The 13,599-nt window shown below is 44.3% G+C and overlaps 1 protein-coding gene across 4 annotated transcripts in view; it reads right to left on the bottom strand.

Moving 5' to 3' along the window:
• Positions 1 to 10,104: 10,104 nt before the first annotated feature.
• The window catches only part of DOP1A (DOP1 leucine zipper like protein A), a 76,848-nt gene continuing 73,353 nt past the window's right edge, over positions 10,105 to 13,599 (bottom strand). For all 4 annotated transcript variants that reach the window (XM_075862075.1, XM_075862073.1, XM_075862072.1 and 1 more), the window contains 3 exons: positions 13,062 to 13,226; positions 12,394 to 12,523; positions 10,105 to 10,698 (listed from right to left, as the gene is read on the bottom strand). In XM_075862075.1, the coding sequence (XP_075718190.1) occupies positions 10,393 to 10,698; positions 12,394 to 12,523; positions 13,062 to 13,226 (601 nt within the window). In that variant the 3' untranslated portion in view covers positions 10,105 to 10,392. The remainder of the gene's footprint in view (positions 10,699 to 12,393; positions 12,524 to 13,061; positions 13,227 to 13,599) is intronic.

The following is a 13,599-nucleotide window of genomic DNA, read 5'->3' as shown; positions in this document are numbered from 1 at the left end:
AAACAACTTCCTCTGGGCCTTTTCATGTAAATGTGTGAGCTAACAACAACTCGCTTGCAGCCATGCCTGTTTATTGGTTAATGTGGGATGTGCAATGAAGTCCCTTTCCCTATCTATACTGTCCCTGGCCAATCTCTCCTCATGTCTAGCAGATTCCCTCTTAATGAAGGATATGGTGGACCTGAGGCATCCTTGTAAATATGCTTTAAAGGTTTCCCAAAGTAGGGCAGGACTGGTATTGTCCAAATGAAGGTCGAGGATAGTATTAAGTTGGTCAGGTATCCTGTCGTGCTCTCCAATAAGCTTGAGTCAGAAGGGGTGAACCCTCCAGCTAGACATGGTTCCAGTACTAGATAATGTAATCTCTATACATAACGGTGAGTGGTCGGATAGCCCTCTCACGTGATAATAAATATCTATAACATTTGTGGAAACAGGCCGTTCCAAAAGCATAATCTATGCAGGTAAGGGAATTTCTACCGGCCGAGTGGCAGGAAAACACTCCATCGTTAGGGTGTCTGTGCCTCCAAACATCTATCCATCCCACTTCATTGAGGAATTTCTGGAAGATCGTTACATCTGACGGGATATCTCTGGGAGCAGAGTTGACCTGCAATCTATAATCATATTACAGTTTCCCATAAATATAACCCTTGCTGCAGGATGGTGAACCGCAAAGAGGGCAGCCTGGTGGAGGAGGGACATGCCCGAAGCCGGGGGCACATATATATCCAAATTAAATATGGGACACAGTTGATGTATGCATGGGCAAATACATATCTACCGTCAGGATCAATTTGAACTTGAGTGGTTTTCCATCTCAAATTTCAATGGACCAGTAATGTCACCCCTCTAGAGTAATAGGTATGAGTGGAATGACTAGACCATTGCACACATTGCTTAGTCAGATACTTAGTAGTATCTGGGCTCAAATGAGTCTCCTGAAAACACAATATATGTGGTGTAAAGGCCCTCTTACACTGGGTGATTATCGGGCAGACAAGCGTACATAGAACGATCGTTCCAGATGATTGCCCTGTGTAACAGGGCAGGGATCAGCAAATGAACGAGGAAACGCAACGAATATCGGCAGGTGTAAAAGGCCATTTACTCTCCTCACATAAGAAAAGAGAGCGATCCTTTTTTTTTGGGGGGGCTACCCATACCCCTAACATTCCAACTCAGTAGTTTTAAGTTAGAAATGAAAACAGATAATGATATAGATAATAGGATAAGACAGCAGGCATATCATCCCCATCAGGCCACCTCTCCATCTCTGTAGAATATTGCTTATGTCTATTTTCAAAAGTAGTGACACTAGACATTCGAAAAATAGAAAATTGTTCACATGTGCGATAACAAAAAATTGTAAAACAGAAAACAATCATAGAATTGTTAGAACAAATCGTGGTTCGGTATAGGGTTGCTTGTGTTGCAAAACGAAGTGCAAGGGAAGTGCAACACCAGCCTATCACAGCTATCTCCTGACTAAAGGCAAACTACTATGCCTTGCTGGTGCTGATGTGTGAGTAACACCATAAAACATAAGGACATTGGTACATGAGGGATATACAGGCTTCCAATACAATCTAAGGGCATAGTTACAATGCCGCAGTACATTAGGACATAGGTTCCACATCCGTCAGTGGTCAGGAAGAAGCATATATTGGTTCCAGCTTGATCTGTAAAATAAAATTGTAGCGAATAGAGACTATGGAAAACTAATTTAAATGCAAGTAGTTCAAGGATGTGGTGTAGAATTTGGGTTCGTTTACAGATATTCCTGTATTGAAGGTAGGGTGAAAATAAAGTTTTGAATTAAGTCGTGCAGAAGGCAACATTGGCAGTTTTTATCATTCTTCATTACCAGCCCAGTGCCCAGCAGGAGCAGGGCGTCTCATTATCCACTCCTCCACTTCCAAGGGGGTCATGAGGAAAAGTCCAACTTCACACCTAGTAGTCCGCAGAGGGCTCTCCAGAACTTCAAGGTGAACTGAACCCCTCCGATCAGACACAATATGCTGCAGCAAGCCGTGCAGGCGGAAGATGTGTTGGATGAACAGCTTGGCCAGTTGAGGAGCAGAAGGAAGACCGGTCAGAGGAACGAATTGGGCCATCTTCGAAAATCAATCCACCACCACCCAGACAGTACTGCATCCAGCAGAGAGAGAGGCAGGTCAGTGATAAAGTCCATAGTTATATGCTGCCAGGCAGCATCGGGCACAGGCAATGGCTGGAGCAGGCCAGCAGGTCTGGAGTGAGCGACCTTGTTAGCTGCACACACTGTGCAGGAAGAAACAAAGTCCATAATGTCCTTGGGCAGCGTGGGCCACCAGAAATGACGGGCAATGAGATCCCAGGTCTTATGGGTCCCCGCCTGACCTGCCAGTTTAGAGGAGTGTCCCCAGCAGAGGATTCTCCCTCGGTCAGCCAGGCGCACAAAAGTCCTCCCTGGAGGAATGTCCCCACTTGCAGGGGATTGACAGAGACAATGCAAGACAGATCAATAATGTTCTGTGGACTCTCCATGGTGTATTCTGTCTCAAAAGACCTGGACAAGGCATCGGCCCTAACATTCTTGTCGGCCAGGCGATAATGAAGCTCAAAATGGAACCTGGTAAAGAACAGCGACCACCTGGCCTGACGAGGGTTCAGCCGTTGTGCCATCTGAAGATAGGTGAGGTTCTTGCGGTCCGTAAAAATCAGGATTGGATGAGCTGCACCCTCTAGTAGATATCTCCACTCCTCCAGGGCCAATTTGATGGCCAGTAACTCCCGATCCCCAATCGAGTAGTTGCGTTCTGCGGAAGAGAAGAGCTTAGAGAAATATCCACATACCCTTGACTTGCCCTTGGAACCTCTCTGGAACAGGAGTGCACCAGCTCTGACAGAGGATGCGTCCACCTCCAACGAGAACTGTAGAGAAACATCTGGATGATGGAGGATAGAGGCTGACGTGAAGGCACTCTTCAGGCTATTGAATGTGGACTCTGCCTCAGGAGTCCATACCTTGGCATTCATACCCTTCTTAGTAAGGTTAGAGATGGGAGAAGACAGTGTGGAGAAGTTTGGAATAAACTGCCTGTAAAAATTGGCGAATTCCAGAAAGCGATGTATGGCCCTTAAGCCTTGAGGGCGTGGCCATTCCAGGACGAACTTTACCTTTTCAGGATCCATCTTGAGACCTCTATTCGAGACAATGTAGCCCAGGAAGGGTAGAGCATCATTTTCAAACACGCACTTCTCCAACTTGGCGTACAGACGATTCTCCCTTAACCGCAGCAAAACTTGACGGACATGTCTCTGATGAGTCATAGGATCTGGAGAAAAAAATCAAGATGTCATCAAGATAGACCACAACACAAACATAGAGGAGGTCACGAAAAATGTAATTAACAAACTCCTGGAAGACCGCGGGAGCATTACACAGGCCGAAGGGCATTACTAGATATTCATAGTGTCCATCACGGGTGTTAAATGCAGTCTTCCATTCGTCAACCTGGCGAATCCGGATTAGGTTGTTAGCCCCACGCAGGTCTAGTTTGGAAAAAAATCTTGGCACCACGTATACGATCGAACAATTCTGAGATCAGTGGCAATGGATACTTATTCTTCACCGTGATTTGGTTGAGACCCCGGTAGTCAATACAAGGACGCAGGGAGCCATCCTTTTTTTGACTAAGAAGTACGCGGCTCCTGCGGGGTAGGAAGACTTTCATATGAAGCCCCTCTCCAAGTTCTCTTTAACATAGGCAGACATGGACAGAGTCTCTGGCAAGGAGAGAGGGTATACCCTACCACGGGGAATGTATGCACCAGGAATCAACTCGATAGGACAGTCATATACCCGGTGTGGGGCCAGCGTCTCCGCCTCCCTCTTGCTGAAGACGTCCGAAAATGCAGCAAAATGACCAGGCAATCCTGCCAATGACCGAGGCAGAGGAGGCTGAGCCGAACTAATCTGCACCAGGCATCGGCTGTGACACTCGGTGCCCCACTGGAGTACCTCTCCGGAGTTCCAGTTCAGGACTGGGGCATGTAGTCGGAGCCAAGGTAGGCACAGCAGCACAGGGTTAACAGCCTTGGATAGGACATAGAACGAAAGAAGTTCGGAGTGGGGAGCCCCTACTCGGAGCCTCAGCTGCTTGGTCACAGATATAACTGGGTCTGGCAGAGGTAGTCTATTTACCGATGTAACCATCAACTGTCTCTCCAGAGGGGTAGTGGGTAATTGAAGAAGGTCCACCAGATCTCTTCAAATGAAATTAGCAGCGGTTCCAGAGTCCAGATACGCAGAGACCTGATGCGTTTTCTCACCGGACACTATGGTCACGGGTATAGACAATGTAGATGGGAGTCCTTCTTTGCCCAAGGTTGTCTTTCCTACCAACCCTAGGCTTTGGGGCATTTGGGGACACAGACGCACAAGATGGCCTCCGAGGCCGCAATAAAGTCCCGAAATGCATCTGCGTTGTCGCTCTTCACAGACTCCTTAGGAGGATCGGCATCTGAGGACAGCAGGGGTTGCTGCAAGGTAGGGACCGGACTAGGAAGGACTCCCTCCCGACGAACCTCTTGGAGCCGTTCTCGGAGCCTTCTATCAATCCGGGCAGCCAGAAGGATGAGGTCATCCAGGGCAGGCGGCAGGTCTTGAGCGGCAAGTTCGTCCTTAATTTTAGGAGACAGTCCATGCCAGAATTGTTCAACAACAGTTCTCCTGCCAGGGTGCGGAAGTGGATGGCGTACTCACCCACAGAGATGTCTCCTTGGCGTAGGTTCAGCAAGGAAGCCGCTGCAGAGGAGACTCGTCCAGGCTCCTCAAACACCGTGCGAAATGTCCGGAGGAACCCCTGGAAGTCACAGGTCTCTGGTCCTTGTCTCTCCCTGATAGGGTTCGTCCATGCCAGGGCCTTGCCGGTAGGAAGAGAGATGATGAAAGCGACCCTTGCGCCATCAGGCGAAAATGCCCTAGAATACAGGCTGAAGTGGATCTGGCACTGGTTCAAGAATCCACGACAGGTACCTGCGTCTTCATCATAGCGGTCAGAAAGTGGCAAAGAAAAACGAGGATCAACACTGCCAGGAGGTGTAGTCTGAGGATCAACACTGCCAGGAGGTGTAGTCTGAGGAACGGCAGCTAGCGCCTCCTGCCGATGTGTGATAGTGTTCAAGGCCTGGAGGAGTTGGTCCTGTCGAGACCGGTGGTCTAGCATATCCGTCCGCATCTCTTGAGACGTCATCTTGCTCTTGGATCGACCAGCGGGGTCCATGGCCTGAGCGTACTGTTACGTAGGGTTCGTGGATCCACTGGGCCGTACTGCCTTGGTGGTATGGCAGCTGGCCAACAGGGCGCAGGTAACAGTCTATAGTTCATATAGGGTACCTGTGTCAGCTCGGACAGTAGCAAGGCAGGCTTGGCAGGGACTAGGCAGTAGGCAGACGTCAGGCGTGGAACACAGCACAGCATGACTACAGCATAGCACGGCACTTGACCAGGATAGCACGGGATACAGGATACAGTAAACACTGGGACCTGGAAGACACTAGGAGACCATTTGCTTAGACAAACTAGGATATGACAAACAACGCTCAGGCATAGAAGCAAGGGGCTGGGCTCCTCTTATAGTCCAGGTCACTAATGGACTGAGGACACATTAAAGTCCGGTGGGCGTGCTGCCCCTTTAAGAGCGGGCACGAGCCTGGACGCGCACCCTACGGGACCCGGCCGAGGTGAGTGGAAGTGAGCACTGGTGTCTCCTGAGGAGGAGACTGGGGCCAGCGCTCACAGACCCATGGCTGCGGCCGTCAGGGGGAGAATGAACCTGACGGCCCGCAGCCACGGACATGACAATAACACATGATGGGAGCAGATACAGGGCCCAGCAGACAGTATTCTTATAATTACCCACCTTGCTCCTGAATCAGCTCCTCTTCATCTCCAAGCACAGCATGGGTCCTGATGCCAATCAGCATCACAACGTGGTGTGCATCATGACCACGCGATCAGGACTCCGCGGTGCCCGGAGTTGAAAAGGAAACGATTCAGGAGCCATGTGGGTAAGTATACTGCTGTAAGAGGGGCACATGTATTTTATTACATTGTCCCCAGTTACAGTAACTATGGACAGACGTGGTGTGGGGGGCCATGGGCCCCCAGGCTTTGCGGCTCAATTGCAAATGCGACCGCTGCAAACCCCTATAGCAACACCACTGCCAATATGTTTTCAAACTTTGTGTGTTTCTCAGTGCAGGGGCAGCATCAAATGACTAGACGGTACCAATGTTTGCTTGTAGGGGGGTGAAGCATTTACTTAACCAAAGCCACCTCCGAATTGCTGCTAATGATGCATTGCTTGGGGTTATCGAGCAGCTGATGAACAAACTTGCTGCTGCTGCCTGATTCAGGAAAATAAATCTGTTTAATGTATAGGGTTGGGTGTCCAAAACATGGATGTTTACCAGGGATCTGGATCACAGATATTTTTGGTCTCTTCTGTATACATTATTTTGTGAAGTTATATGTATGTAGAGTTAAGTAGCATGTATATACTATATGCACATCTTGAACTTTTTAAGGAGATGTGCATCTCGGGCTCTGCTAGATCTGCCCCGGTCAACTATAAGTGCTATTATTGTGAAGTTGATGCGTCTAGGAGTAACAGAGTGTGGCCGCCAAGATCTAAAGCACTACAGAGTTCCAAACTGCCTCTGGATGTGACATCAACACAAGAACTGTATGTCTGGAGCTTCATGAAATGGATTTCCACGGCTGAGCAGCTACACACAAGCCTAAGATTACCATGTGCAATGTCAAGTGTCGGCTGGAGTGGTGTAGACGCAACCTCTGGACTCTGGGGCACCTCAGTATCTGGCAGTCTGATGGACAAATCCAGGTTTTGCGGATGCCAAAGTGAATGCTGCCGGAATGCAGTTACATAGTTAGTACGGTTGAAAAAAGACACATGTCCAAATTTAACCAAGGGATGGGAAAAGGGAAGGTAAAAATTTCTACACATAGGAGCTAACATTTTTTGGTTCCAGGAAATGATCTAAGCCTTTTTTTAAAGCCATCTACTGTACCTGCTGTGACCAGCTCCTGCGGTAGACTATTCCATAGATTCACAGTTCTCACAGTAAAGAAGGCTTGTCGCCTCTGCAGGTTGAACCTTTTTTTTTTTCTCCAGACCGAGGGAGTGCCCCCTTGTTTTTTGAGGGGGTTTTACATGGAACAGGATTTCACCATATTTTTTGTATGTGTAATTTATATATGTTAATCATGTCCCCCCTTAGTTGTCTTTTTTCAAGGCTAAATAGGTTTAGTTATTTTAATCTTTCCTCATAACTTAGATTCTCCATGCCCCTTATTAGCTTCGTTGCTCTTCTTTGTATTTTTTTCCAACTCCTGGGCATCCTTTCTATGACCTGGAGCCCAGAACATATTCTAGATGAGGCCGCACTAATGCTTTGTAAAGTGGTAATATTACATCCCTGTCCCTCGAGTCCATGCCTCTTTTAATACACGACAATATCTTGCTGGCCCTTGAAGCAGCTAATTGACATTGCATGCCGTTATTTAGTTTATGATCTACAAGTACACCCAGATCCTTCTCAACAAGTGACTCCCCCAGTGTAGCTCCCCCTAGGACATATGATGCATGCAGGTTGTTGGTACCCAGATGCATAACTTTACATTTATCTACATTAAACTTAATTTGCCAAGTGGACGCCCAAACACTTAGTTTGTTTAAATCCGCTTGCAATTCACGAACATCTTCCATAGACTGAACATTACTACATAGCTTGGTGTCATCTGCAAAAATAGAAATAGTGCTATTAATCCCATCCTCTATATCATTAATAAATAAGTTGAATAATAGTGGTCCCAGCACTGAACCCTGGGGTACAACACTTATAACCGGGGACCATTCAGCGTAGGAATCATTTACCACAACTCTCTGGATACAGTCCTTGAGCCAATTTTCAATCCAATTACAAACGATACTTTCTAAACCTATAGTCCTTAATTTACCCATTAGACGTCTATGGGGGAGAGAGTCAAATGACTTTGCAAAATCCAAAAACACTATATCCACAGCGGCCCCTCTGTCTAGGCTTCTGCTCACCTCTTCATAAAAACAGATCAGGTTAGTTTGACAACTTCTGTCCTTCGTAAAACCGTGCTGGCTGTCACTTATAATACTATTTTTTGTCACAATCCTGTATATAGTCCCTCAAACGTTTTCCCCACGATGGATGTTAAGCTTACTGGTTTATAATTACCCGGGGAAGACCTAGAGCCCTTTTTGAAAATAGGCACCACATTCGCCCTGCGCCAGTCCCTTGGCACTATACCAGTCACTAGAGAATCTCTAAATATTATGAAGAGGGGGACATAAATAACTGAACTAAGCTCTTTAAGAACTCTAGGGTGTAACCTATCTGGTCCCGGGGCCTTGTGTACATTTATTTTATTTTATTTAGCTTGGACCACATCTACATTCATCCAATTCAGTATATCAACTGATATATTAGCAGCACTGGCACCATACTGCTCTTTCTTCTGTTATACATACAGAGCTAAAGCACCCATTTAGTAACTCTGCCTTCTCTTGATCCCATATTACCAACTCCCCATTACCACTATAGTGACTTCTATAAATTTTGGTGGAGGAAGGGTAACGGTCTGGGACTGTTTTTCATGGTTTGGTCTAAGCCCTTATTTCCAGTGAAGGGTAATGTTAATGCTACAGCATACAAAAAACATTTTAGAAAATTGTATGATACATTGTGGGGAAGGCCCATTCCTATTCCAGAATGTTTGTGCACTGTGCACAAAGCAAGTCCATAAAGAGATGGTTTGGTATGGAGGAACTTGAGTGGCCTGCACAGAGCCTTAACTTTAACCCATTGAACAGATTTGGGTTGAATTGCAAGCAAGGCCTTGTCCAACACCAGTGCCTGACCTCACAAATGCTCTTTTAACGGAATTTGGCACAAATTTCCAGACACACTCCAGAATCTTGTGGAAAGCCTTCCCAGAAGAGTGGAATTCCAACTCCATATTAACTATGGGATGTTTAACAAGCTTATATAAGTGTGAAGGTCAAGTGTCCACATATTTTTCACCAGATTATTTATTTGGAGTCCCTTGCCAGGGCATCGGTAGGACTCTGGTCAGGTCTCCGGGACTAGTCAAGCCCTGACTCCAGGGGCAAAATTTGCTCTGGCCGAGGATTCCGGGAACTTAGAGCTCCTACTGTCACTGGGCATTTGTGGACAATGACATCAGGAGCTTCCCTAGGACCCAAGTCTCCAACCAGAGTGCTTGCGATGCTCTGGTCGGAGACTATGGCATTGTAGCGCCTGACCTCACAGTCCATATATGGACAGTGAGGTCAGGAGCTTGCCCGGGCACAGCACTTCAGGTAGCACTTTGCCAGGGAGTTTGGGCAACGTATTTCACTGTATACCTATACAGTGAAATATATTTCAGCCTTCTGTCGGAGGTATACGTCTGGAGTCCTCTCAAAGTAAGTATACATCTGACAGAATGCAGCATCGTAATGTGAACAGGGCCTAAGGCCATTGCAAAACTCCTGCCTCACCCCTCAATCGGCAGGAGTGTGCACTGCATGTGACATGAATATGGCTTCATAGGCACCGTCTGCATTAGACCTGCATCTGTGACTCTCCAGCATCCTTCTCACAATTTGTAATGATCTATAGAACTATAAATTCTTGTTATGGTGGTGTGGCCAGATCATATCTATGTGATGGCTGTGCAAAGCATGATGGGACAGTTATCACAGCTACGGCTTACTGACAATTTATATGATGAAGGCTATAGAAGCTGAATTACTCTGTTCTAAAAACAAGTTCGTGTTCTTCTATTTTCCCCTCATACCACCTCCGTTAAAACGTGAGCTAGCTAACAATGATTTCACGTGGCTTCTGAAATTTCTCCTTAAATTAAGATACTTTACATACTGGTTACAGGAGCTAAATTATTAAAACCATCAATACCTTCATTTGCTGACTCATGGCCAAGGAACCTTCATTTGGATTTTGGCCACAGATTTTGAAGTCTAAATAAAAAGCTATACGTGAATGAAAAATTGTCAAATCTGTATTTTTGATATTTTTTTCTTAGAGCAATCAACAACATCCATCATAAGACACAATTTATGCACCATAATTTTAGGCGACTGTACGTTAATAGGATTAGTTCACATCCAGAATTCTCACTTTTATTTACAAATAAAAATATTTAAATTAAATAGAGTCCAAACATAAGTAAGAAGCAGATTTGTTACAATACATACAGAGTAAAAAAGTATCAACTATACAACTCGGAAATGTTCAGTAGTGAGTGGTATGAACCCATGGAGCACATCAGCTCTTCAGCACTCCTTCCAGAAAATCTCTCTCAAGCATCTCCTCAATTTTCTGTCTTGCTTTGCTGGAGAACGTTTTCTGATTTTCCAGTTTAATATCTTTGTTAGGGAAAGAATTTTGATATAGTACCGGGCTCCCTGAGTCTCCAACACATCTGCTTGTGACTTTGCTATTAAAGACATGACTGAGTACGTTGAAAAAGGGCAGAAGCTGCTCCATGCTGCGAATGGTGGAAATTGTAAGGAGTAAATGTCCCGGGTCCCAGTCTAATATTCTCCCTGAGCAGTCATCTTCTGGATTTTTCTGGATTAATAAATAATAAATTAAACTCCGTAAAAATAGAACAACAACATAATACATGCAGTAAAATATGAGAAGACCTCTTCCTGCAAGACATACGTAAAGAAACGGAAATGCTGACATAGCACTAACTTAAGTTTAACTAAGCGGTGTTTGATCTCCATATTCGTGATTTAGAATGAAACCTGAAACCAGATTTATTTTGTTCTGATATGTCAAAATGACCACTGCAGATTCCGAAACGGAACCAGCTGCTCTGCCCCATTGTCACGATGACAACACTTTTTGTCCTGTGGTCCAGCAGTTTTGCATTGTCAAAGGGAATGATCTTATCTGAATTACCAGTATTTAAACTAGATAGTATGTGATTATTTAATGTGTAGAGTGGTTGGAATCTACACAGTGTCCCTGAGACAATGCTGAGCTGCCATACAACATGAAGTAATAAAATGGGGACCCTTGAGCAAATTTGCTGCATGATTTGGGCCTGTAACGGAGATATCCATAGAGGAACACATTTTTATACACTTAGTGACTACTTTATTATGACCAGTACAACACTGGTGGGTATAAGGGGGATGGGGAAACAACTTCTAAAGTCTAAACATAATGAGTAAACAATGTGATGTGACTAACAAAAGTGGGGTGATTGTGGGTGAAGTTCTAGAGCTAGCATAAGCAAAACCGCTAATGAAGGGCCCAAGTCTGTCATGGTGGACCTCCAATTAAATCCTGCCAGAGGCAGGGCTTAATAGGAGGATGTAAAATGCACAATACACTGCAATAAATAAGTATTGTGCAAATGATCACATGTTCAAGTCCCTAGTGGGACAAAAAAAAAGTAAAGGCTTTAACAATATACAAAAATAAAACCTCTTCACGGCTTTTAATATTTCCTACTCTGTGGGAAAAAAAAAAAATTACACCCAAAAAATAACTTACAAAAAAAAAAAATGTGCAACACAAAATAAAGTAATAATAAAAAAATAAACTTAAGTGGTATGCAGCACCTGTAAAAGTCTGAACTATTAAAATATAACATTACTTATCCTGCACAATGAACGACGTAAAAAATAAATCACCTAAAAATATGCCAGAATTGCTGTTTTTTGGTTACCTTGAATCCCCAAAAACTGAATAAAAAGTCTTATGTACCCCAAATTGGTACCAATAAGCAACCCACAAGAATTAAGCCCTCGCACAGCTACAATAACGGAAAAATATAAATATAAGTTGTGGATCTCAGACTATAGCGGCACAAATTTTTTTTTTGTTGTAAAAGTAGTAAAACATATAAATTTGGTTTCGCCATAATGGTATTAACCTGCAGAATAAAGTAAAAATGTCATTTTTACTGCATGGTGAACTCTGTCAAAACTAAACCCAGAAGACAATAGGAGTCATTATTTTGTTGGGTGGAATGATATATAGGGCTATAGCAACAGAAAAAAAAATTGATTGCTCTTGGAAGGCGGAGGAGAATAAACGAAAGTTAAAAAGCAAAAAATGGCTTCAGCGGGGAGGGGTCAATAATAATCTTTGTATCACATGTTAAGAATACAAAAAATAAATAAATCACAATCTAGATTTTGAACAGATATACACTGCACTTTATATATAAACCTAGAATATATTATGGTTACTGTATTTTATGACTACCTTGGATATGTTATTAAACATAAATGTAAAGAACAATACCTTGGCTCTTTTCCTTAAGAGTTTTGCTAGTCGAACCACATATGGTTTAAATTCCCTCTGATGTGTTCCTTGTCTTCGAACTTCTAACCCTGAATCATCTGATGCTTCTGGAATGAATGCCCAGCGATACCTAAAAATGGGAATGTCAGAAAAAAATGCTGTACAGAAGCGGATGTACAAGATACGTTAAATATCAACACACAGAAAATAATGATAGAGTATAACGGGAAAAAATATGATCAACCAATAGAGTGACATGACTGTCACTGGAACTAGTACCTACAAGTGCAAGTATTATGTATACACCTAAGAAAAGGGAACCCACGAACGCAAACCAAACAGAAACCATAGCTTTCCAATAGCATTAGCATCGATTTGGTAATGCTTCCGTTTGTATCCATTCCGTAAGGTTCCCGCTTTTTTGGCAGAATCAATAACGTACTCGACTGCACTATTGATTCAGTTAAAAAAAAAAAAAAGGAAACCTTATTGAATTCAGCGGTAATGCGAATAGAAAGCTATGGTTTCAATTTGTTTTTCCCTGACGGAAAGGTCTGACGGAACCCACAAACGGAACCCCGACGCAGATGTGAACGAACCCTAGGATTGTACACAGTAGGGTTGTAATTACTACACAGTCATACCAAACAAAAAAAGAAACAACTTACATCTGAAACTGAGGCAGATTATCAGAGGGTAATGCCAGGGCTAGGTCTAGAAATTTACAGGCTGACAGATAGAGATTTAACCACCGCTGACTGTTATATGATGTGGAGAATCCATTCCCACCGGTGTAGGTGGTCTCCAAGCCAGCTACAGAAGGTCCAGAAGTCCTGCAGGAGGGTGGATTAAAAAATGTATAGGTATATGGTAATCAGAAAATGAATGTATGATGATGATATCCCAACAGCCGGGAAGAGGTATTTTTTGAGAGAGCGTTTGAAGGTTTGAGAATGTTGGATGCAGTGAGGGAGGAAATTCCAGAAAAGAGGGGAGGCAAGAGAGAAGAAATGCATCTGAAAGGGTGATTAGAGTGGTTGACAGAAGGTTGTCCTTGGCAGAGCAGAAGTGCAGGACACAGCAGAATACGGCTTATAGGTTAAAGTGAGGATTTTTAAGTGGATTCTTTATGTGACGGGCAACCACTGGAAGGTACAGCTGCGCTCAGGTCCGTATGTGACACTGTATAGGTGTCCTGTACATTGC

The sequence above is a fragment of the Rhinoderma darwinii genome, chromosome 4, assembly GCF_050947455.1.
Source record: "Rhinoderma darwinii isolate aRhiDar2 chromosome 4, aRhiDar2.hap1, whole genome shotgun sequence".
In the NCBI taxonomy this organism is placed as follows: Eukaryota; Metazoa; Chordata; class Amphibia; order Anura; family Rhinodermatidae; genus Rhinoderma; species Rhinoderma darwinii.
The sequence above is the reverse complement of the archived record's forward strand: the minus strand, read 5'-3'. Positions and strand labels throughout refer to the sequence as shown.